General features: G+C 52.5%; 2 protein-coding genes across 5 annotated transcripts in view; one reads left to right on the forward strand and one right to left on the reverse strand.

Moving 5' to 3' along the window:
* The first annotated feature begins 140 nt into the window (after window positions 1-140).
* CFAP184 (cilia and flagella associated protein 184) lies at window positions 141-6,612 on the forward strand. The gene has a single exon (XM_003934645.4). It carries the CDS (start codon window positions 204-206, stop codon window positions 1,902-1,904), a length of 1,701 nt encoding a protein of 566 aa, XP_003934694.3. The 5' UTR covers window positions 141-203; the 3' UTR covers window positions 1,905-6,612.
* A 2,466-nt stretch (window positions 6,613-9,078) lies between these two features.
* The window catches only part of TBC1D14 (TBC1 domain family member 14), a 123,710-nt gene continuing 108,032 nt past the window's right edge, over window positions 9,079-24,756 (reverse strand). For 3 of the 4 annotated variants that reach the window (XM_003934646.4, XM_039468168.2, XM_010345267.3), the window contains 2 exons: window positions 16,248-16,506; window positions 9,079-11,799 (listed from right to left, as the gene is read on the reverse strand). In XM_003934646.4, coding sequence (XP_003934695.1) covers window positions 11,734-11,799; window positions 16,248-16,506 — 325 coding nt within the window. In that variant the 3' untranslated portion in view covers window positions 9,079-11,733. The remainder of the gene's footprint in view (window positions 11,800-16,247; window positions 16,507-24,756) is intronic. The other variant, XM_074395861.1, reaches the window with a different exon arrangement.

Raw genomic sequence — 24,756 nt, forward strand, 5'->3', positions numbered from 1 at the left:
CGCACAGCCGCTTCCAATGAATCTCGCCTATCGCTAGCTCGCGGCCTCCCATTGGCTTGTTCTCGCCGGGAGGCGGGGAGAAGAGGCGGGGCGTCGGCCTGTCGCCTGGCCAATCGCGGGGCCCAGCGCGCGCGCCCTCGGTTGCCCCGGGAAACCTAACAGCTTGCGTTCAGGCTGCGGGGCTCGGGCTGAGCGGGGCAGAGATGGACGGCCGCTCCGAGCACGCTAACGACCCCGGCGGCGAAAGCGGAAACCGGGAAAGCCTGGCCGCGCTGCCGTCCGAGATCAAGGCCAGCTCTGGCCCTCCGACCCCGCCCGAACCCGGGCAGCGGGAGTCGGAGCTGGAGGCGGAGGAGGAAGAGGAGGAGGAGGAGGGGGCTTCGCAGGCCGGCACCGCCGCGGACCAGCAGGCCGAGGCCCCGAAAGGGCTAACGGCCGCCGAGGCCGAAGGCGAGGAGGTGCCTGGAGCGCCGGCGAGGCTGGCCGAGCCCCAGCCCGAGCCCGAACCCGAAGAGCCGGCCGAGGCCGGGGTTGAGGAGCCGGTCCAGCCGGAGCCCGGAGCCGGGCCCCTGGAACTAGAGGCGGAGGAGGGGGCGGAGGAGGAGCTGGAGCAGGCGGCGGAGGGGAAGGAAGCGCCGTCCCTGACCTCCCTGCCGCTGCCCAGGATCGGCTTGGAAAAGACTGCTGCAGCCCGGGAGGCTGAGACAGAGCAGGTGGAGGAGGAGGGGGAGGGGGAGGAGGAGGAGGAGGAGGAGGAGACGCAGAGAGATGGCGCAGAGAGCGAGGGGAGGGGTGGAGAAGGACGCCCGGCCAAGATCCAGGAAGAGGGGAAGCGCCTTGGTGGAAGGGACGAGCTTGAGGACCTGGAGTGGTCCGAGGAGGTCCAGAGGCTGCAGGAGCAGCAGCTGCGCAGCGATCTCCTGGACCAGTACCGTTCCCTGCTGGTGGAGCGGAACCGCTCCCAGCGCTACAACCTGTACCTGCAGCACAAGATCTTCGAGGCGCTGCGCAAGAAGAAGGGCCTGGAGGCCGCCGAGGTGCCTGACCAGGGCGCAGAGGCCGAGGCCCCCGAGAAAGAGCAAGCGTACCTACGCCATCTGGGCATGCTGGAGGAGCTGAAGAAGCAGCAGGCAGACGACCTGCAGTGGTACTACCAGGAGCTGGGCCAGCTGAAGCGGCAGTGCCAGGAGAAGCTCACCAGGGTGGAGAAGGAGTGGCGACGCTTCCAGGCACTCAAGAAGCAGGTGGTGATGCAGGCCATGGGCAGCTGTCGGATGAGGGGCGGGCGCCAGGCTGCTCTGCGAGAGGTGGAGCAGATCCAGGCGCTGGAGGATAAAAAGGAGAAGGAGATGAGCGCCGTGCGGCTAGAAAACGTGCAGCTGAAGCACAGCCTGGTGCATTTTGAAACCAGGATGAGGACCCAGGAGGACCTGACCGAGGGTCTGCTCCTCATTGACTTCGAACAGCTGAAGATTGAGAACCAGACCTTCAATGAGAAAATTGAGGAACGAAATGAGGAACTTTTAAAACTTCGCAGCAAGGTGACCAACAGTGTCCAGGTAGTAACCCACGTGAAGGAAAAGCTTCACTTCGTGGACATGGAGAACGCGTGCAAAAAGACACAGCTGGCAGAAATCGAGGCCCAGGTCGCCCTAAGAAGAGACATCCTGACCAAGACGAAGCAAGCCCGCGAGGGGCTGCGGGCCGACAACATCAGGCTGAACCAGAGGTGCGGGCTTCTAGGCAAGGAGTCCCTCCTTCGGGACTTGGAAGAAAAGGTGGACAAGACCAAACTGCTCCGCGGGCGCCTGGAATCCCTGAAGCGCCACCATGCTGGGCTCACTTTGTCCTGCAGAGGCGTGAGGCAGAAGATCAGGGAGGCCAGAGCCTTTCTCCCCTCCTGACCATATCGACAAAAAGAATGCAAGTCCTCAGGATATGCTGTCCGACCTTTTTTTTTTTTTTTTTTTTTTTTAACCTTTGATGCCATTCTTAAAAAGGCCTGTGATATTTGGGATGGAACTGTCTTTTGTATTTATCTCAAAACGTTTCAGCTTCCAAATTAGTGCTGAGCCCAAAATTCAGTTAGGAGTTTTGTTTGGGATTGAGCAAAGCAGGTCCAGAAAAGCAAAGCGTGATTTAATGTAACTAACTTCTCATGAAAATCTGTTCAGTCTTAGGTCTGAGCAATTTCATGATTTCAACGACTTAATACTAAGGAGTACTGTTTCTCTTTCATATGTAGGAGGGTTTAAAAGTTCAGTGAATGGGCAAGGTACAAAAAAAAAATCCTGTGCTAATTATTAAATTCTGTGGATTTACTAAACTTGGTAGCTTTGTAGCCCAGGCTGGAGTGCAATGGCGCAACCTCCACCTCCAGGGTCCCAGTTCAAGCAGTTCTGCCGCAGCCTTCCAAGTAGTTGGGACTACAGGCATGAGCCACCATGCCCAGCTAATTTTTTTATTTATTTTTTTTAGTAGTGACAGGGTTTCACCATGTTGGCCCCGGTCTGGTCTTGAACTCCTGACCTCATGATCTGCCCACCGTGGTCTCCCAAAGCGCTGGGGTTACAGGCATGAGCCACTGCACCCGGCCAGATTAATCTTAAATTTAAGTGATTTTATATGTGACTAGCATGAGCTTTGGGAGCAATACAAATATCCAGGAAACAGGAGAGGAGCTGATATTTCTTCATCATTCCTTTTTCAATGAAAGGGCGTTCAGTCTACTCACTGTTGATGTCTGGTTGTGCTTCAGTGGCAGTCCTCAATTCTTTATTTTTTTTTTCCTGAGACAGGGTCTCACTCTGTCTCCCAGGCTGGAGTCCAGTGGCAGGATCTCAGCTCAACTGACCTACGTGATTCTCCCGCCTCAACTTCGCAAGCAGCTGGGATTATAGACACACACCAACACGCCCAGCTAATTTTTGTGCCTTTAATAGAGATGAGATTTCACCCTATGGGTCAGGTTGGTCTCGTTTTCCTGGCCTCAAGTGATCCACCTGCCTTGGCTTCTCAAAGTGCTGGGATTACAGGCGTGAGCCACCATGCCCGGCCTGACAATCTTCAGTTTCTAATGAAACATGTTTTTGGATCCTCTGAAGAAATGCATTGATCTGTACCAAAAAATGAAATTTTGTTTTCCAATGAAAACAAAATGACAATTGTATTGCATGCTTTGCAAGGTGCAAAATATAGGCACGGTGGCGGCTGGCATCCCAGAAGAGAGCCTTCTGCATCAGCTGGACTCTTTCCGATCTCAAAGGGGCACTGCTATGCATGAGTTCACTGAGCAGCAAATAGGAAAATGCCTCTCACTCCTTGTGTTCATGTTAAAAATACCTGATAGGTCTATTTCCTTAATGTAGTATCAGTGATTATCTTGGAGCTGGGGGCTTGTTTTCATTTCTTCTTAATCCTAGATTGAATTTTGAGATGTGTGGCCTTGGGGTTAAATAAGTATTTTCCTACTCCTAAATTTAAGTGAATCATTAAAATGTGACACTGTTTTTGGTGCTGGAGACCTCTGAAGAATGGTGGGAACCCAGCTCTGGGCAGGGGATTCAGTCGTGAGCTTTATCTTTGGATGCCATGATTTTGTTTGTTTCTTTGGGTTGTTTTTATTTTTTGAGATGGAGTCTCTGTCGCCCATGCTGGAGTGCAATGGTATGATCTCGGCTCACTGCAACCTCCGCCTCCCAGGTATAAGCGATTCTCCTACCTCAGCCTCCTGAGTAGCTAGGACTACACCGCGCACCACCACGCCCGCCTAGTTTTTTGTATTTTTTAGTAGAAACAGGGTTTCACCATATTGGCCAGGCTGGTCTCGAACTCCTGACCTCGTGATCCTGCTGCTGATCACAAGTTCAGATGTGAGCCATCACACCTGGCCATGATTTTGTTTTCTAAAGTATGCTCCCTTGGAAGCCAGTGAAGCCAGTGAAGTTTGATTAAAATTCCTTTTCTAACTTTCATGGCTTGAATATACTTGATTATATCAAACCACTCAAAAGTAGTGATGAGTTAAATAAAAAAGCTTGGGCCGGTCACAGTGGCTCACATTTCTGTAATCCCAACACTTAAGAAGGTCGAGGCAGGTAGACTACTTGAGCCCGGGAGTTTGAAACCAGCCTGAGAAACACCTCAAAACCCCATCTCTATAAAAATACAAAAACATTAGCTGGGTGTGGTGGCGCACACCTGCGGTCCCTCCCAGGTGGGAGGATCAATTGAGGCCGGGGGGTGGGTGTGTAGGCTGCTGTGAGCAGTGATCGTGCCACTGCACTCCAGACTGCACCGCACAGTGAGACCCTGCCTCTAAAAGCTTTGACTTCTGGCTTCCAGTCTCACTCATTCACTCACCGCCATTTTAGTCTTCCCTCTACGCTATATATCAAAGCAAATCACTGGCAAATAGAACTTCTTGGGTGCCTCAAACTAGAAGCAGGCCAGGCCCACTGGGTTCTGTAGCTGGGGAGGCCTCAAGTGGACCTGGCAATGATGCTCCGACACCTGACCAAGCATGTGACTTTCGTGATAATGCTGTGCTTTATCCCTTTGATTGACTACAGGGAGAATCGGTATTTTCAGCTGGTTTCGACCCACCAGCGATTATCTAGATCCAAGCAAACCCTCCCTGCCCAGCCTCGAGCCCGGTAACAAGCAGATCTCTCAGAGCACAAAGATACAAAGGAGTTTGCCGAGTCTGGCGTTGCTTTAAGCTGCAGAGCAAACCCGTCCTAAGTGACGATATAGTGAGTTACCAATGTTCTCTCAAATTATAGTACCTTATGCCGGAGATGTTACAATTAATTAGTACATAATCTTCTGTTAATTATCTCCTACCACAGTTCTTTCCAATTATAGGAGAGTGCTTAATCATGAAATAGCAACACACTCATAAATTGATAGATGGCTTCTGAAGAATTCTGCAGACCCTGCCACATTGTCTGTCCCCAGAGCCTCACTGAAGAGCTGTTAGTGCCTCCACAGAAGGCTGTGTGCAGCGCAACTCAGCCTTTGATCTCCTGCTTAGCGATGGTATACCTAGATACCTGTTCCTTCGAGACAAAGTCCCAGGAAGGCAAAGACTGTCGGTTCGTCACCCTCTCTAGTGGCCAGCACAGGGCCTGGCATATGAATGATACTCTGTAAATGTGTTGGATTAATACATTGATAAAATGCCCATCTCATTCATTTTCCAAAAATAAGTGTTACTTGAATGCCTATCATGTCAGGCACTGGTAAGTACTGTGTTGGATTCAGAAATAATCCTAGGCAGAAAGAGGATGTCTCAAGACCCAGAACCAGTTAGGGAAAACAGCAGAATGGCAGAGTTGCAGTCAAAGTAGGAAGGCCCTACAGGTAAAGAGTTGTTCAGTCCAGCAGGGAATGCAGCTGCTCCAAATGCAGCAGCTGGGCTAGAAACCTCTAAGACGTGGTGATTTTATTAAAAGACTGTCATCTCCTTGTCAAAAAGTACAGGGCCCAGAAAATGTTGGCACTGAATACATTTTGAGTGAGATGTTATATAAAATTAGACCTTTTTTGAAAAAATAGGTATGAATCAAAACTGAGACACGGAGGTCTGTCCCCTCCAGTGTTAGATTACAGGAAGCTTTCTGGTTTTAGCAACAGTAGCAAGAGTAAACCAGACACCTGACTCAAGAGAGCTCAAGGCATCTGAAAAGGAAACACTTTTTCATCGGTAAATGAAAATCATTTTTGCTGACTTAACACATTTGAGATTAATTTTTTTTTTTTTTTTTTTTAGATAGAGTTTCACTCTTATTACCCAGGCTGGAGTGCAATGGCACTATCTCGGCTCACTGCAATCTCTGCCTCCTGGATTCAAGCGATTTTCCTGACTTAGCCTCCCAAGTAGCTGGGATAACAGGCACCCACCACCATGCCTGGCTAATTTTTGTATTTTTAGTAGATTGTGACAGGGTTTTGCCACGTTGGCCAGGATGGTCTCGAACTCTTGACCTCAGGTGATTCGCCCACCTCGGCCTCCCAAAGTGCTGGGATTACAGGTGTGAACCACCATGCCTGGCTAAATATATATGTATCTTAATAAAATTATACCCTAATTTTTAAATTGATGATATCTTCTAACATTTCACCCACAGAATGCCAAGGGTGAATATGAGGGTCTTTCTAGGAGCAGACATGGCATGTTCCTAAGACCTTGGAATCAGGCTGAGCTGGATTCAGCTTTCTTCCAACTGTGACCTGGGACCAAATACTTCAGCTTGCTAAGCCTCAATGCACTCACTTGTAAAATGGGAAAAATTTATTTCTAGGAAAAAAGATCAGAATTTAAAAACAGTATGTTTTCTCTAGGTGGTAAAATTAAAAACAACTGAAGACAGCTGTTTTTTAAAACAACATGAAGACATGCTTTTCTGAATTTCCAAATTTTATATAATAAACATGTACTTAATTTAGAAGGAAAATCCCAAATTAAAAAAAAATTCTTAAGTTCAAGAGTATGAGATACTAACGGTTTACAGTGAAGGGCGTTGAGTCTACCAACCCATTGCAACGTTTCTGTGGGTGTTTTTTGTAAATATAATTAGCAGTTCAGCTTAATTTTATTTAATCTTCACAAGCCAGTGGACAAGGGCTGGGTACCCTTTTTTGAGATGGGGTCTTGCTCTGTTGCCAGGCTGGAGTGCAGTGGCACAATCTCGGCTCACTGCCACCTCCTCCTCCTGGGTTCAGGTGATTCTTCCACCTCAGCCTCCCGAGTAGCTGGGACCACAGGCCTGTGCCACCACACCCGGCTGATTTTTGTATTTTTAGTAGAGACGGGATTTCACCATGGCCAGAATGGTCTCAATCTCTTGACCTCATGATCCGCCCGCCTCGGCCTCCCAAAGTACTGGGATTACAGGCGTGAGCCACCGCGCCTGGCCGGGCTGGGTACCCTTTTTAACCTTTGGTAACAGAAAGGAAAAATGAGGTTTAGGGAATTCAAGAAAATCGCCCAAGGTCCCAGAGTCCCTAAATGGCAATGATTGGCTACAAGACTTAGCCCATAGGGCCCTGTTCTTAACTCTGGCCAGACTGCGCCTTATACTTGCGTTTATTTTTGGCGGGAGCAGTTTCTACCAGCGGCTCCAGAGCAGGGCAAGAAGCTGGAGGAACAATGGTTGAGGGTAAGCTGTGACGTTCCGAGTCCAGAGTGACGCTTCGGAGTCCAGGAGTAACTCATTCTGTTGTAATGCCTGGAGAGAAGGTCATTCGCCTCAGTCCACACAGAACCCCAGGCAGCTCAGGCATCCTGGAAAATGGAGCTTCGGCAGTGAGTCTGTGGCCCTGCTGGCTGCAGGCGACGTTCACAGGAGCCTGTGTGGGCAGGCCAGTGCTCTGGGCCTGCAAGACCTATCTGGCCACTCTTGTTCATGGCCAGGTTCCTGGATAGGCAGGCGAGGGCCTGAGTCTCATTAGCAAGTATTTGAGCCCATTTGTACCATGCAAAGCAGACCCACTGGTTTCCCTGGGAACCCTATAAGCCCCTCCACGTCCTGTCATGGGCTCATCTGAGGAATGACCCTTGGCCCTGAGGCGGCCCTCTGCTGGCCACGTCCTTCCCTTGGCTCCCTGGTGACCCGCAGCTGGTCTCAAGGTCCACACTGCCTCTCCACACCGCACAGGGGCAGCGTGCCATTCTCTTTGAGCCTTCCTGCCTGGCAGCCTCCACATCTCGGGGCTGGTTCTTGAACTGTCAGCCACTCTCCCCTGGGCTGCAGCACTGAGGAAAGCCCTCCAGCCCCTTCCTGTGTGCACACATGAGGCACCTCTGCCATCACAGCCCGTGCCTGGCCCATGAGCCCTGCTGGCACCATCTCTTCCTCTGCAGGTGGTGTCTGCACACAGGAGGCGCTCAAATAAATGAGTCCAGCAACCCCTCTCCTGCCCCAGACCCTGCACTTGGAGTTGACCAAGGCTCCCAGAGGCCCTCTCCCCTAGAGGGTGTTTCTGACAAGGGCTCAGGAGTCTGAAATCCAGCTCTGACTGCTGTCAAGATCTGTGCACATCACTTTCCTGCATCTCTTCTCTGAAATGGGGCAATGGCCCTCTCTTCCGCAGAGCAGATAGTTGATGACTCAGAGAAGGTGTCCCCAGACTTTTTACACAGGGGGCCAGTTCACTGTCCCTCAGACTGTCGGAGGGCCGCCACATACTGTGCTCCTCTCACTGACCACCAATGAAAGGGGTGCCCCTTCCTGAAGTGCAGCGGGGGGGGGGGCGGATAAATGGCCTCAGGGGGCCGCATGTGGCCCGCGGGCCGTAGTTTGGGGACGCCTGACTCAGAGGCTGCACTTGGCCTGGTGCCTGGCGTGGCTGTGACTGCTGCCACCATCACGCCTGTGGCCATCCTCTCACCACAGCCTGCAGAGAGCGCAGAGGACATAATAGTGGCCCAGAGAGGAGAGCAGGCACTGAGGGAGAGGCCCACAGAGTGGGCACCCGTGTCTGCTCCGGCGAGAGTGCTGTCGCACACCTAAGGATTCTCCTGGGAACAAGGGGCCGGAGGAGACGGCTGCCCAGGCTCTGCCCCACCAGCCAGGAGCCTCCTGCCTCGGGAAGCAGAGCAATACCCAATACCCACCCACACCACAGCCCAGCACTGCCCAGTTCTCAGTGGCCTTGCAGAGCCTTCCACTGTATGCCATGCCTACCTGAGACCTCATCACTGACCCCCGCCTCGCGCCACCCCGCTGCCCGCTGGGGAGACGGACCTCAGTGCCCCGAGAAGGTTCTGAGGTTCACGAGCTTCTGAGAAGGGAACATGGAGAGCCCTGGTCCTGTGGCTGGCACAGACTAAGTACCAGCTGCATGCCAGGAAGGGTGTGGCAGGCCCAGGAGAGGGGGGTGGGGGCTGGCTCCAGATGGGGTATGAGGTGTGGCTCCCCCAACCTGCAAGGGGCACACTCAGCTCTCCAGTCCCTTCACTCCACTGCCTCTGTACCATCTGTTGTTAACCAGCCTGATAAGCGGAGCTGAAGACACTCCAACAGCGTGATGTGCAAAGCGAGAAACTCAACTTTGAACAAACGACGGGAAATGTAAGGAACAATTTTACATTGGCTTTTATTTAATAAAACCACGTATTTACAATTCAAAAAAGTCCTACTTCGATACACTTTACTAAATAAAATTAAAGGTTAACTGTACAAGCAATTAAAACATGATATGTAGCGTTACCAGGAGTTTTCAGCAAACTATTTAAAATAGTCAAAAACTGAGCAGTGAAAAGTACCTTCCGAAGTGAACACCGTTTCTAAATGGGATCCCAGTGCCTGGTGGGAGAGGCGGCCTCGCGCTACCTTGCAGGCCGGACGCAGGTCCTGGCCTTGAAGCCTTAGACTCGGGGAGTCAGCGGCACGTGGAGCGAAGCCTGCAGACCTCGGAAGGGCAGCGTGTCCGTGTGTCGTTCCAGTTGACCTCAACCACCACACACACAGGCAGCCTCCACTCTCCAGCAGCCCCCGTGGCAGAGTGCTAAGTGACCCTGGACGGTGGACTCAGAACTCTCCCAGAGGACCCATGAAAGTGGCGAGACCTCACGTGATCCCTGAACAGGTGCTAAAAGCCTCTTCTGAACTATGATTGGGGACGTGGAATCTCGTTCAGAAACTGAATGCCTCTTAAGAGCTATCCGGACAGACTGATGTGAAAGGCTGGGCTCTGCAGACACAGGGCCATCCCCAGCTGCAATCTGAACACACTGCACAAGGCCCTTTGCGTGTCACCTTCCGTACGACTTAAGGAACATCTTTATGTACAGTAAGAAAATATATACATCTTTAGGGAACCGAACGCCCATATCATGGAACAAAAATAAGTACATCTGTGAGGACGGCGGTGCGCAGCCTCAGGCGGCCCCTCCCACAGGCCCAGCTTAGTCCAGGTTACATTCAACATCTTGATGTCAGGAAATGGCTATGTCTGGGGGCCACCAGGACCCCTGGTGAAGACAGGACACCTCCTCCGAGAGGAGGTAAGTCAACGTTTAAAGGCTGAGGCAGAAAGTGGTCTCCACAATGCTCTGCAGCCTCCCTGGAGATTCAGCTGAGACTGTGAGGGCAGAGTCTGGGAAACGTGACATATGATGGTGCTGGGAAGGAGGGGACGGGACAGCCACTGGCTCAGCAACTTGTTCCTGCACCCAGAGGAGCATTAGTGGGTACGACAGACATGAGAAGTCCAGAAAACACACGCCAGCTCGGCTTTACTCCCCCAGCCCCGGACCAAGGCTCCTCTCACGAGCTCTGCAGACAGAGCCAAAGACCCCCCAGCATCAGAAATGAGATCAGCCTGGGGCATTCCCTGGGGTTGGATGTGTGGCTGAGAAGGGCTGTGGAGCGCAGACCATCCCAAGGCACACACATAGGCATGATTCACCAAGCCCAAGACCAGGTCTGCAGAACGCTCCCAAGGAACAACCTGGCAGCGGGCTGCCACGCGGGCCCTGCTTCCACAGACACTGGTCCCTCCTTTAGACTGCAGCTGCAGAGCGGGTCATTTCTGCGATTTCGGATAACCAGAGTCCTCACACAAAGTTCTAAAATTAATCAAGGAAAAGCTACAACAGAAAATTTGCCAACGACCTTGGCAAAATCAGCTAAGATGGGGAGGCTGATGGTACAGGGTGAGCATCTGACGAGACTGTCTGGGCTGCTGGGTATGTGTTGCTCGCTCCTCCGTCTGCACAACGGGTCATGAAGCACACATTCTACAGTCAAATGCGTGAGAGACTCACTGGCACTTAGGATGGACCCAGCTGTGCAGGGCTCAAAGGCAGAGGAGCCACTGCTGAGACAGGGGCCACCTCCCCCACACGTGCTGTTCTGGGCTGCTATCCCAGCCTCCACAAAACAGGCTGGTGGGAGAGGGCCCCATCCATGTATCTCTTTCCCTACCCTTTTAGCTACAGGGGGCTGACTCTGCTTTCTCTCCGCCCTTAAGCCTGTCTCTGCTGCCACAGGCCTTCCTCACAGATAGCTCCTCCTCTCGAACTTTCCACCTCTGCGGGACAGAGGCCAGAGAGCAATCTCCCAGAGCAGTCCCACTGGAGCCCAAGTGTGCACCTGCAGCCTGCGAGCTGCGGCTGTGCCAAGGCAACATGGCATGATGCCAACCTGCAGGCTGGGTGGATTCCCAGACATCCAGGGGCACACACCAGCGGCTATCCGCAGAGAGCCCCTGTGCCTTTCATGCTGTCTTTGGTAGGTGAGTTTGAGAAACAAGACCTCCAGCTCTGGAAAGATTATCTCAGTAACTCAATCAGCGATCCCTTTCTTATCTAAAACACGTAAATACAAGCCAAAGCATCTCAAGTCTCCCAAATAACATCTCTCATGCATCCTGGCTAAGACTGTAACGTACTTCCCAGTAGTTGACACAGGAGTATTACAATTTAATTAACTTTTGCTGAAATAAAGGAGTGGGGGTGAGCCACTGCCCCATGGCTAAACCTCGCAGCAGATGCAGTGGCTGGCTGTGGCCCACCGCAGGTGATCCTTCCACTGAGCTGCTTAAGGCTAAGCCTTGGCTTAATTCTTTAAAAGTCTGTGTGTTTGTTTAAGGCCAACTCCAATGGTAGGAATCCAGCTTGAAGAGCGCCCGTTCTTCTCGGCTGCCCAGTTGTCGGTCTGGAACAACAGAGGGGCCGCGGCGTGGGGCTCTGCTGCACGCGGAGCGCGGCTTCCCTCTGCAGTCTCAGTGTCGGGGGGCGGGGCTTCCTTTCTCCATCTCCCGGCTGTCTTTCTGCAATGCAGTCAGTACCTGGGAGTCACAGGAAGATAGCTGAGGTTAACTGACCACACACACAGATCCTGACAGACGCGGTGCAAAGACAGCAGCCGCCTCCTAACAGGGTTCCCCAGCTCCCCACTTCCACTGCCTCCAGCCCTCTGGGGTCTTCCACTCCTGCATCCGGCAGGATCTGTCCAACATGGACACCCGACTGCGCCCTCTTTGGCCTAGTGAGCTAGCTACACTCCTCCTAGCCAGCCACAGAATCCACGTCAAAGCAGAGCTGTGGGCTTCACTGGGGTCCGGCAGTGACCACCCAGGAAGCCCAGGCCTGAATGCTAGGATGCTAATGAGCCCTGTGCCCATCCTGCTGCACTCCTGCTGCCCTGTTCCTCCTTCACTGGGCAGCCTGCCTCCTGCGGAGGCCTTGAGGCACTGGCTCGCCTTGCCTGCCTTCCTGAGCTCGCCTAGAGCCTGCTCTCTCCTCTGTTCTCACAGCTCTTGATCAACACCCTTCTTCTAAAAGATATTCCATGCCCTTGTGGTGCTTAGCAGTTTCAGTGACACTAACAGGCTCCCTGCCAGGCAGAGCTCTGCCAGCGCTTCGCACATGGCGCCCGCTTAGCCCTCGAGACAGACTCGGGAAGGCTAAGGCCCCAACGGAACGGGCCTGAAAAACGGACATGTACAGAAGTGACGTGCGCAGAGTCCAAGGGCAGGAACGATTCAAACCCAGACTCGTTTGATTTCAAAACCAAGGGAACCTTGGTAACGGTGCCACCTGCCTGGGGCAAGGAACGATGCCATTTTGAGTCACCAATTAAAAGCAAAAACAATTCATGTAGGTTTCAATGACTGCAGACCCCTGCATCTCTAAGTAAACGGGGCCGGCTCAACATAAACATTGAGTCATTTTGAAGAAGGTCATGGCTGGGCGTGGTGGCTCATGCCTGCAATCCCAGCACTTTGGGAGGCCGAGGCAGGAAGCCCAAGAGTTTGAGACCAACCTGAGCAAGAAAAAAACAAATCTCTGCCAAAAAAAAAAACCCCAATCAAATCTCAGCCAGGTGTCATGGCACACGCCTGCACTCCCAGCTACTGAGGCGGAAGAAGCACTTGAGCCCCGGAGGCTGAGGCTGCAGTGAGCTGTGACGGCATCGCTGCACTCCAGTCTCGGTGAAGGGAGTGAGATTCTGTCTCAAAAAAAAGAAAGAAAATAAAAAGAGGGCCAGGCACGGTGGCTCACGCCTATAATCCCAGCACTCTGGGAGGCTGAGGCGGGTGGATCACGAGGTCAAGAGATCGAGACCATCCTGGTCAACATGGTGAAACCCCGTCTCTACTAAAAATACAAAAATTAGCTGGGCATGGTGGCACACGCCTGTAGTCCTAGCTACTCGGGAGGCTGAGGCAGGAAAAATGCCTGAACTCAGGAGGTGGAGGTTGTGGTGAGCCGAGATCGCGCCATTGCACTCCAGCCTGGGTAACAAGAGCGAAACTCCGTCTCAAAAAAAAAAAAAAAAAAAAAAAAAAAAAAAAAAAGCTCACCAGTGTTTTAACCTTAAGCAAAGGATTTAAGAGAAATGTGCATGGACAAATGGACAAGTCCCATGAGACCTGGCACCGTATAAAAGTCACTGACGCCCAAGCCCCCACGCCACATCATCAGACTCACTCCTGTCACCTCCCATTCATAACAGTGACCTACAGTCAGATCCTCCGACCCAGTTTTTTTTTTTTTTTTTTTTTTTTGAGACGGAGTTTCCCTCTTGTTACCCAGGCTGGAGTGCAATGGCGCGATCTCGGCTCACCGCAACCTCCGCCTCCTGGGTTCAGGCAATTCTCCTGCTTCAGCCTCCTAAGTAGCTGGGATTACAGGCACGCATCACCATGCCCAGCTAATTTTTTGTATTTTTAGTAGAGACGGGGTTTCACCATGTTGACCAGGATGGTCTAGATCTCTCGACCTCATGATCCGCCCGTCTCGGCCTCCCAAAGTGCTGGGATTACAGGCTTGAGCCACCGCGCCCGGCCTCCTCCAACCCAGTTTTAACCAATAGTTTTTACCTAGTCCCTAAAATGCAAGAAGCAAAATGGCTGATCTGGGTTGAATCCCTTCCTGCGTCTGTAGGTGTGGAGTGTGTGTGTGTGCGAGGAGTGACCTGCGCCTGGACATGGGCGTGTATGTGCATGTCGGGTGGTGTGTGTGATGTGTACGTGTGGGTGTGTGATGTGTACATGTGTGGGGGGGTGATGTGTGTGGGGTGATGTGTGTGGGGGTGTACGATGTGTGGGAGGGTGACCTGTGCAGGTGGGTGTGACACATCACACATACTGCAGGGTGGTTGTGTCTGGGTGTATGACGTGTGTGGGGTGAGTCTGCAATGCGTGTGTGTGGGGGTGATCTGTACCTGTGTTTGGGGTGACTGTGTTTGTACAGGCGTGTGTGGGGGTGATGTGTGCATGTGCCATAAAACTCTCCCCCAGTGGGAAACATTACAGGACAAATGACCTGTTTCTTTGGTGGTGTTTTTGTTTTTGTTTGAGACAGTCTCTCTCATTCTAACACCCAGGCTGGAGTGCAGTGGTGCAATCTTGGCTCACTGCAACCTCTGCTGCCTGGGTTCAAGCGATTCTCCTGCCTCAGCCTCCCGGGTAGCTGGGATTACAGGCACTTGCCACCATGCCCAGCTAATTTTTGTACTTTTAGTAGAGACGGGGGTTTCACCATCTTGGCCAGGCTGGTCTTGAACTCCTGACCTCATGATCTACCCACCTTGGCCTCCCAAAGTGCTGGGTTTACAGGCGTGAGCCACTGGGCTCGACCAACCTTTTTTTGTTTCTTTTTCCTAAGACAGGGTCTTGCTCTGTTGCCCAGGCTGGAGTGCAGTGGCACTATCATGGCCCACTACAGCCTTGACCTCCCACACTCAAATGGCCCTCCCATCTCAGCCTCCTTAGTAGCTGGGACCACAGATGTACACCACCATGCCCAGCTAATTTTTGTAATTTTTGTAGATAGGGGGTCTCACTATATTGCCCAGGCTGGTCTCAAACTCCTGGGCTCTAGTGATCCCCCAACCTCAGCCTCCCAAAGTGCTGGGATTACAGGTATGAGCCACCACACCTGGCCTAAATGACCTGTTTTCTTTGATGAAGGCAAGCAAGAGAGGGCTGAACAGTGAGAAGTAGAGCGGCATAGCTATTACAGAGGCTTGAGGCCTCTTTCAACTCATCAAAAGGCATGAACTTTATTTAGATCTTGATTCCAACAAACTATAAAGCCACTTATGACATCTGAGTTTGAAAACTGAGTATCTGATGACAGGAAAGGATTAGTAGCTGAGTGGTAACGGTATTACAGTTATGCTAAAAGAGCGCCAAAAGGTGACCTGGTGCCTGGGACTCACTGATACACGGTGGGAAGGGGCGAGGTGGGAGGCAGCTCAAACAACAGCTGTGCCTCCACAGTCATGGATGCTGGGGACAGGCTGTGGGGACTCCTAATTTTATGTTGTTCTCTTCCTGTAACTATTTTAAGTCTTCCATTAATTTAAAAAAAAAGCTAAATCAAGAACAGGCATTTCGGGAGGCTGAGGTGGAAGGGTCACTTGGGTCTGGGAGGTGGAGGCTGCAGTGAGTGGAGATCGTGCCACTGCACTCCAGTCTCATGACAGAGCGAGACTCTGTCTCCAAACAAACCCCACGCATTGTGTAGCACATACAGAAAAGTGTTAAGTCTTCATAGACATCAATCAACAAGGACTTCAAATCAATGTTGAGCATATGCAGGACCAAGAACCCATATTGGTCTTTCTTTTCCTTTTTAGTATGACAAAGACCTGGAACAGAAAATGCAGGTCAATCCCACTGGGGACAAGACCTAAGAGGGATGCCTGGAGGAGCTGAAGAATACAGACTGTCCAATCCGCTGCCTGGGGCACGTAACCCAGAGAGGGCACAGCAGCACATCGGATGCAAAGAGCCAGGAGGGACCCGTGCCCTCCTTTCTGGGTTCCCTTTGTTGTAAAAGGGAGATAATCCCACCTCCTTCTCAAGGACACGCACAAAAGCCTGCCACAGGGCGTGGCCACAGTGCTCAGTAAGTGGGTCCACTGTGTTTTCTGTCACTGGCATTTTTTTTTTAAAGGGGGGTGTGTGTGGCTTACAAAATACCTTCTGGTATGTGAAGAGCACTACACGGCTTCAAGTGCTGACCCTCCCAACACCAGTGCAGCAGAGGAGGGAAGGCTTTCATTATCCACACCCTGTCCAGATGACAGAAACCCAAAAAGGAAGTGACCTGCCAAGACGCCCCGTGGCACCGCCACGTCTCCACCCAGTCCCCCTAACTTCCAGCCCAGGAACTCCTGCAAAAGTGGCTATGTCCTCAGACAGCACTTTACGTAGGGTCCTTCCTGAGTCACACCACGTGCCAGCTGCGCTCTGGGAAGAGCAGAGCACGAAGCCCAGCTGACCTGAGCCCACTTCTTGTTTCGGCTCTGCATCTGGATCGTGGCGATGGAGGCAAACAGCTCCTCGGCAGGCAGGTCCTCGGGCAGCCGGGTCAGGAACTGGGCCATGTGGATGAAGTCCATCTTGGTCAGGATGTCCTCGAACAGCTTCAGAATGCCTAGGGCCGTGCGGAACAGGAATTCTTCCCCATCGCGACAGAACACGTCCCAGATACGACAGGCCAGGTCGAGGGGCAGAGATTTACTATATAAGGTAAAGATCCTGGGGGAAAAGTTGGCATTTTTCAGATTTTGAATCTTTCTTAACAAAGAAAGAACAACGAATTTCAGTCTGAATGAAAAACACTCCCCTAGTCACTATCATGCAACAGCTGGGGGCTGGGGGCCAGGCCTGCATTCATACTGAAGGGCGATTTTAACGTTGCCTAGGACAGCACTACCAGCTTCCGCACAGAATCACGCAGCACACAGCTTCTGAATACTGGTACCAATGACTCCTGCCTGCAAGGAGTCTGTGCTGAGCCCCTGCTGCCTGCTCATGCTGTAAAGGCAGGCATCCTGTCTTCGCGACCGCTGTACCCCACGCCACCCACAAAGCCAGTGCACGGCAGTCTCCCCTCGCCCTGGGAGTGTGCACCAGGCTCCTTCCTCCTCTGGGCACCTACAGGCTCCTGGTCCCCAGCCTGGTGCTCATCACAGCACGCCGTGCTTGCTTCTGTCTGCCTCATCCAGCTGAACTAGATCTAGTACCTGGCTGGCAATTCTCTGTGAATTCCAATGCCTAGTCTGTGGCAGGACTTCCCAGATGTTCCTGGTTCTCAAAACCTGCCCAACACTGACAGTGCTTGGCACAGGTGGGGATCCCCAGCTGGGTGGGGGACATCTCCACCCCTCCTGGAGCACCTCTCTTCCAGAGTTCAGTATTTCCTGTGCTGGCACAGAGACAGTGCTGGGCCCACGCAGCCCCTGAACTCAGCCTGAGGAGCTGACTTGGTCAGGAGGTCAGGCCTTCCATGGCGTGACCCTGACTTTCCCGTAACAGATCCCACAGAAAAGCCCATGCACCGGTCAGCCTGCTCACATGTCTCAGGGCCGTGGGTTTCTGTCCACAGTGGACTCTGCCTGGGGGGTGCTCCGCTAGATGCAACCTGTCCTCCAGGTCCTGAGGACCTGCAGTTACGGATGTGCTCTGCACAGCCTGCAGCTCCTGGATGAGAGCAGGATGCTCTGAGCTGTCCCTCGTCAGAACCTTATAACACTAAGAGTCAAGGAAGGCCTAAAAATCCAGACTTCATTCAACTCAGAGGAGGAAACAGCTAGGTACCAGGGACAACCCCCATTTAGAGAAACAACAGAAGCCGAGGGCCCACTGGGTGCCGTGTGCTATGTGAGGCCCTCTGGAAGGACACCCATGCATCAGGAAATGCCTGCGAGAAGGGCTGTCTTACCTCATTACACTTGAAGGAACCAAGCCTCAGGACAGAAACTAACTGGACCCAGGTCTCACCACCACTAAGTCCAGAGCCAGACTCTGACCTGACTCCAAAGCCCATGCTCTGATGTCTCAGCCTCAGCACACACACAGGTGGCAACACTGTCATGGGCTTGGCAGGATTTAATTCTAAAATCAGAAGACTTTAGCCCGAGTTTCTTGCTATTTCAAAATCAGAAAACCATTTTACCACTTGGTCTAGAAAGTACAGTTTAAGAAAGAGCAAAGGGATCTTTTGTTTCCTTAGTCTGGAGAATATTCTCAGTTGTACCAGAGAGCATGCTTGTGAACATGTGGGTGAGCACAGAAGAGCCCACCTGGCCTGCACGACTATCTCTGTGTGCCCACTTACACGTGGAAACCAGACTCTGACCTCTGTCAAAAAGCAGAGTCCTGCTGGGCTCCGGCAGGCAGCTCACGCCTATAATCCCAGCACTTTGGGAGGCTGAGGCGGGTGGATCACCTGAGGTTGGGAGTTCGAGACCAGTTTGACCAACATGGTGAAACCCTGTCTCTACTAAAAATACAAAATTAGTTGGGCATGCTGGTGCAAGCCTGTAATCCCAGCTACTCAGGAGGCTGAGGCAGAAGAATCACTTGAACCTGGAGGTGGAGGTTGCGGTGAGCCGAGATCATGCCACTGCACTCTAGCCTGGGCAACAGAAGCAAAACTCCATCACACACACACACACAAGCAGAGGCCTGAGAAAAAATTCATGGGGAAAAAAAGGATAGTTTTTATATGGTTTATACACATACATATTTTACATATATACTCAGATAGTTTTGTTTTGTTTTGTTTTGTTTTTTTGAGTTTCACTGTGTCGCCAGGCTGGAGTGCAGTGGCGCGATCTCGGCTCACAGCAACCTTTGCCTCCCGGGTTCAAGCAATTCTCGTGCCTTAGCCTCCCAAGTAGCTGGGACTACAGGTGCGCACTACCACGTCCAGCTAATTTTTGTATTTTTTTAGTAGAGACGGGGTTTGACCATCTTAGCCTGGATGGTCTCTATCTCTTGACCTCGTGATCTGCCCGCCTCGGCCTCTCAAAGAGTCTGTTATTCTTTCCCCCCCCCCAAACCCGTACAAACTAAACTTTGTTCTTCTTTTATTTAACATAATATTCTTGAGCTCAGATTTATCTGTGAGTCTCCAAAAGTTACTTTAGACAGATAATGAACTTCATAAAATTAAGTTACCACCAGAATGACCCAGAATGCCATTTACTACACCAAGGATGCTCCCTGCCCTGCATGTCCATGAGACAAACAAATCCACTTCGGATCCGTCGAGCTTCTACCTCCTGGCTGTGCTCACTGCTGACGCATGCTGCGACCACGCCTGGCTCCTCACTGCAGCCTCTGTCCCCTGCAGGCTCTTGCCACATGCTGTGTGTCACTATTTCGTGGAAGGTCATTTCCCGACCCTTTCCCGACCCTCAAGCTGGACCAAGTTTCCTGTTAAGCGTTCATGCTGCACCACACACACACCCGTTCATGAGGCCCTGGCATTCTTCATCTTCCTTTCCACTGAGTCAGTGAAGAGACCCTCCTGACACTCCTGGACACTTCCCTCTGCCTTGCACACCCTCGTGCATCTTGTCAGCCTTGCAGGCTCTGGCACGCCTCTCAGCAACCAGCTCTCAGGCCCTCTGCTCCAGTCAGGGCTGCCCGATGGCCTCTCCAGCCCCTGGGCTCCACTCCAAGAGCTCCGTGCCATTCCAAGCCACTTCTGTCCCCTGCTCTAGACTGCAAGTCCCTCAAGGGCGGAGAGCCCACCCCACAGTCTTGAGCTGAGGGTCCTCTTCTCCCATTCTCTCCTCCGGCAGGGACTGCACAGAGGCGCTGCCGCGTCATTATCAAAGAGCTTCCAAATGTGGGCTACATTTTAAACCACAATTTAGATTAGAAAGCCAGCCACGAACAGGCCATTGAAGGGGGACACCAGCCTCTGTCCTGGCCCCACAGAAGCCCTGACATGGGATCAGAACCACTTGGCATAAGGGGGCTACTGCCTACACAGCCCTCCTGGTTCAAGGTCCACCTTCCCCTGCTGCCCTCAGGCTCATGCCGGGAAAGACCCTTTGTCCTTCCGAGAGCTGGCTCAGTGCTCCTCCCATGGTCGTAACAGAGAATTCAAGGGTTTTTCTCTCCTAAAAGATGTAGACGTCTATGTGTTCCCCCTGACCAATGCATATTATCACATTATTAAAAATGGTAATTTTTTTTAAAAAGTAAAAAATAAAAGTATGTTTTTAAAAGTAAAAAAAAAAAAAAAAAAGTAAATTCAAGTACAAGTTCAACTAATGCAAGTAACAACTGTTTTCTTTTTGTTGAGGCAGGGTCTCACTCCGTCTCCCAGGCCAGAGTGAAACGGCACAATCGTGGCTCACTGTAACCTGGATCTCCTGGGCTCAGGTGACCCACCCACCTCAGCCTCCTGAGTAGCTGAGACTACAGGCACACACCACCACGCCTGCCAATTTTGAAGTTATTCGTAGAAATAGGGTCTCACTATGTTGCCCAGACTAGTCTTGAACTCCTGGGCTAAAATGATCCTGCCACCTCAGCCTCCCTACGTGCTGGGACCACACGCATAAGCCACCATGCCCAGTCCAAAATGATGTATTTCCGTGTTGCCAAACAAAGGAAGTGGCTCTCAGCTTAGAAAAGACCCCCGATAAAAGCTGCACTTCTGTTCCCCTATGATATGCGAGGGAGGAAAGGGGCGGTTTTTGCTGTTGTGTCTTCACAACTTCAGAAAATTCTTATCCAGCCAGGTCTGTTCCACTTGCTTGTCTGAGTTTGCCAGAGGCAAGGAAGCACCATGGGGTAAGGATGAGGGCAGTTCAGCGCTGCTGTGAGGAGGAAGACAGTGACCACGGAACAGAACTGACCTCTGCCCTTCTCCTACTGAGGGCCCCGGGCTGCACACTCCAAGGTGCTCGCTTCAAACGCTTCTACAGGGACTGTCCAACTGAATCCTTGCTACGACCCCAAGAGGAGAAACAATCATCTTTTCCATTTTACAGAGGACGACAGTACAAATAAAGGGAGATTAGCTGAGCGTGGTGGTGCACACCTGTGGTCCCAGCTACTCAGGAGGCCGGGGCAGGAGAACTGCTTGATCCTGGGAGGCGGAGACTGCGGTGACCTGAGATCGTGCCACTGCACCCCAGCCTGGACAGAGTGATAAAGGGAGGTTGTGGAAAAGCAGATTTAGCTTAAAGTAAAACAGTGAAAGTCACCGGGTAGTCTCACCCATTAAAAAGCCGAGATGGCGACTTGGACCGTCAAGGCCCAACGTCACCAATTTCTAGCTGTGTCCCCATTTTTCCATCCTGACCAGCTGCTAAGGAGGAGCCCTCACCCCACGGCTGGCTCGTGAATGGCACTCAGCCCCTCCCCCAACCACAGGGCTCCCTGTATTCACAGAAACGTCAACAGTTAGATTAGACGGTGCTGGGTAAGAGCAGGGTTACTACTTAGCCTTATTGGATTTTCTGAATCTTAAATAAAGCAACATTGAACTCCTAACAAACAATCCTATTTGTTAAAAGTTGGAGGTGGTTATTTAAGACTCCGTTCAAACTTAGTTAAGCCCATAAACCACCCACCCCCACCTTGATTCTGACAATGATCAGACACACATCCAGCGGTGTCCGTGAGTCTGCCCCACCCGGGCCCGGAGGGTTCACATACCCACCTCCGTGTCCCAGAGTCCTCCCCCACCAGATCCCAGGGGGTTCACATACCCACCTCCGTGCCCCGGAGGCCTCCCTAACCTGAGCACAGCGGGGTTCACATGCCCACCTCCATGCCCTGGAGGCCTCCGCAAACTGAGCACGGCGGGGTTCACATACCCACCTCTGTGCCCCGGAGGCCTCCCTAACCTGAGCACGGTGGGGTTCACATGCCCACCTCTGTGCCCTGGAGGCTTCCCTAACCTGAGCACAGCGGGGTTCACATACCCACCTCTGTGCCCTGGAGTCCTCCCAAAGCTAAGCACAGTGGGGTTCATATATCCACCTCTGTGCCCTGGAGTCCTGAGCCCAGCGAGGTTCACATACCCAATTCTGTGCCTCGGAGTCCTTCCCCACCCGAGCCCTGGGGGGTTCACATACCCACCTCTGTCCTCCGAAACCTGAGCACAGGGGTGTTCAAATACCCACCTCCATGCCCCGGAGTCCTCCCAAACCTGAGCACAGTGGGGTTCACATACCCACCTCTGTGCCCTGGAGTCATCCCAAACCTGAGCACAGCGGGGTTCACATATCTACCTCTGTGACCCAGAGTCCTCCCCACCATGAGCCCAGCAGCGTTCCAATCTTTCTGTCCCAGCACTTGGCAGGGGCCAGCAGAAGTGAAGTAAGTATCGTGAGCACTGCATGACAATGTGGGCTCCCACTTCAGCAGGGTCAGGGTGTGCCAACGACGCACAGGCTGCTGCCCCTCCCTGCAAGCAGGAGATGCTCCTCCCTCCTCCACACACCTGTCAAGACCCAGGCTACACCAGATGTGCTCACCAAGAGCTCCTGGCTCCTAAGGCACTCTTGGGGCAACCTGTACCCCAGAGGTGAAGAACCAGAGATGACCCATGTGCAAGGGGCAGCGGAAATTCCCCTCGAACCTTTCCTTTAAGGTAGAAACTCGAGGCAATGACAGGATCTCCAAGGATCACTAAACATCATTGCAAGAAACGCTAACCGCAACATGGAATGCATTGCCCGATTCTTTTCTTAATTCAAGATTATTATAATACCCACTCAAACCTCTAAATAATTCTGCCACTGGATGGCATGGGAAATATTTTCAGAAGTTTAATGACCTAAATTCAATCCTCTTACATAAAGTAGATCCTTGACAGTGGAAACACTGAAAACTCTGCAGAAGACAGAGACAGCTGCCGGGCCCTGCTGACCCGCGTGCCTCCTGTGGGGAGTGGAAGCACAGCTGGAGAGGGCCCAGGAAGGTAGTGTCGGCAAGGAAAGCGCATCCTCAGCCTCGACTCCTCATGAGCTACTGGTTAGGCAGTAGACAGGGTGCACTGGAGCAGGGACAGGCACCCGACTTTAAGCCCAGGGAGGTGACTCTCAGGCACAGACGCATTCTTTGACCTAGGACACTGAGCCAGGCATGGGGCCAGGCACTAGGGACGCAGAGGTCACTCTTGAAGCTTCAACACACAGGCAGCAGCCAACAGAGAGCACCCTCAAAGTGTGGGTAGAGCTGGGGTGGCGGGAAACAGGCTTGGTGGGCAGACAGTGTGGCAGGGAAGGTTTTTCTGACCCCAAGTGTAGTCATCTTAATGGGGTACCCACACAACCCACCCAGGACGCTGAGCTGGCCACACCCACAGGCCCCTCAGCCCCTGCTTCGAGCAGGAGGAAGGCTCTCCGGCTCAGGCAGTTAGTTGCTGAGCCCTGGAACTGAACATGCTTTATACCCCCCAGGCACAGTGCAGACCCACAATGCGGAGGCAGGCCCAGCTGTGATGGGTGTGGACATGGCTCTGGGAAAGGCGGCCTGATGTAACAGAAAAAGCAAAGGCCCAGAAGGCAGATTGAGCTAGACCTCACACCAGGGGTGTGACACCGAGAAGTAGGCCTTGGTGACTTCTGTGCCCAGAAACAGGTACACCTGCTCATGAACACTGAAGACCACAGTGACGAGGGCTTCTGAAACGGCGGCTTCTAGGACGGGGCCCGTGTAAAGTCTGTTTCTTCCTCCTTTGCTTCCTCTCCACTGCCTGCCCTGCTTCTGATCTGAGCTTTCAGCTGTCAGCACCTAACAAGGGGCCTGAACCACCTGTGGACCACCAGTAAATGCTGACTCAGTGAATAAATCATGAATACATGGCTTTCCTGTGCTTAGTTCAACTTCAATCTTATACTAAGGCCTTTCTACAGGCCTTTTGTTTTGGAGATAGAGGCTTGCTCTGTCACCCAGGCCGGAGTGTGGTGATGGGATCTTTGCTCACTGCAACCTCCGCCTCCCAGGTTCAAATGATTCTCGTGCCTCGGCCTCCTGAGTAGCTGGGATTACAGCCTAGCCCTGTACTGGAACTGCAAATACAGACTGTATCCTAGCTGCTGCCTACTCCAGAACACAGTCAGCACTTCCTCAAGGAAGTGGGGAGGGCCTGGGGAAGCCTCATCAAAGCACAGTGGACAGCGTCCACAAGGCCCGAGGCACCAACCAGCTCACGGCACGGAGGCCGTGGCAGTGAAGAACGCTTGCTGCTTCCTTTTCACTGACTGCTCATTGCAGACAGTCCAGTCCACGTTCTCCACTCAACACGCTGGTTCTGTCTCTGGAACCTGAGCCAGGGGACCCATTCTACGGGTGCCACTACCTTACACAAACCCCCTTAGAAGGGATGCTAAGGGAAGTGCACAGCTCTAGAGCTGGCTGGACTCGAGTCTGAACACCAGCTCTGCATTCGGCTGGCCACAGGACCTTGGCCAATGTATTCTGCCTCTCTGAGCCTCGGTTTTGTTTTTTGTTTTGGAGAGAGAGAGGCTCACTCTGTCACCCTGGCTGGAGTGCAGTGGTTTAATCTTGGCTCACTGAACCTCTGCCTCCCAGGTTCAAATGATTCTCGGGCCTTAGCCTCCTGAGTAGCTGGGATTACAGGTGTGTGCCACCACGCCTGGCTAATTTTTGTATTTTAGCAGAGATGAGGTTTCGCCTTCTTGGCCAGGCTGGTCTTGAACTCCTGACCTCAAGTGATCTACCTGCCTGGGCCTCCCAAAGTGCTGAGATTACTGGCATGAGCAGGTGCACCTGGCCTGAGCCTCCGTTTTTCAACTGTAAAACACAAGTGTTACGCTGGGCTTTGAGGGGTTGTTCCAAGGGCTCATGGAGGGCATGTGTGAGAAGCACTAGAGTCAATAGATGGGGTGGGGTGCCCTTTGTCTTTGCCCCTACATGGATTACAGCCATCTTCAGGCCGGGACAGAAGCAGGCAGCTCCATTCTCCAGGCCTGCATTTTTCACACCACCTGGCATGACCCAGCCCAC

This window comes from Saimiri boliviensis, chromosome 3 (assembly GCF_048565385.1).
Source record: "Saimiri boliviensis isolate mSaiBol1 chromosome 3, mSaiBol1.pri, whole genome shotgun sequence".
NCBI classification, from domain to species: Eukaryota; Metazoa; Chordata; class Mammalia; order Primates; family Cebidae; genus Saimiri; species Saimiri boliviensis.

Coding starts and splice junctions, on each gene's coding strand:
- CFAP184 (XM_003934645.4), top strand. CDS start 204: ATGGACGGCCGCTCCGAGCACGCTAACGACCCCGGCGGCGAAAGCGGA.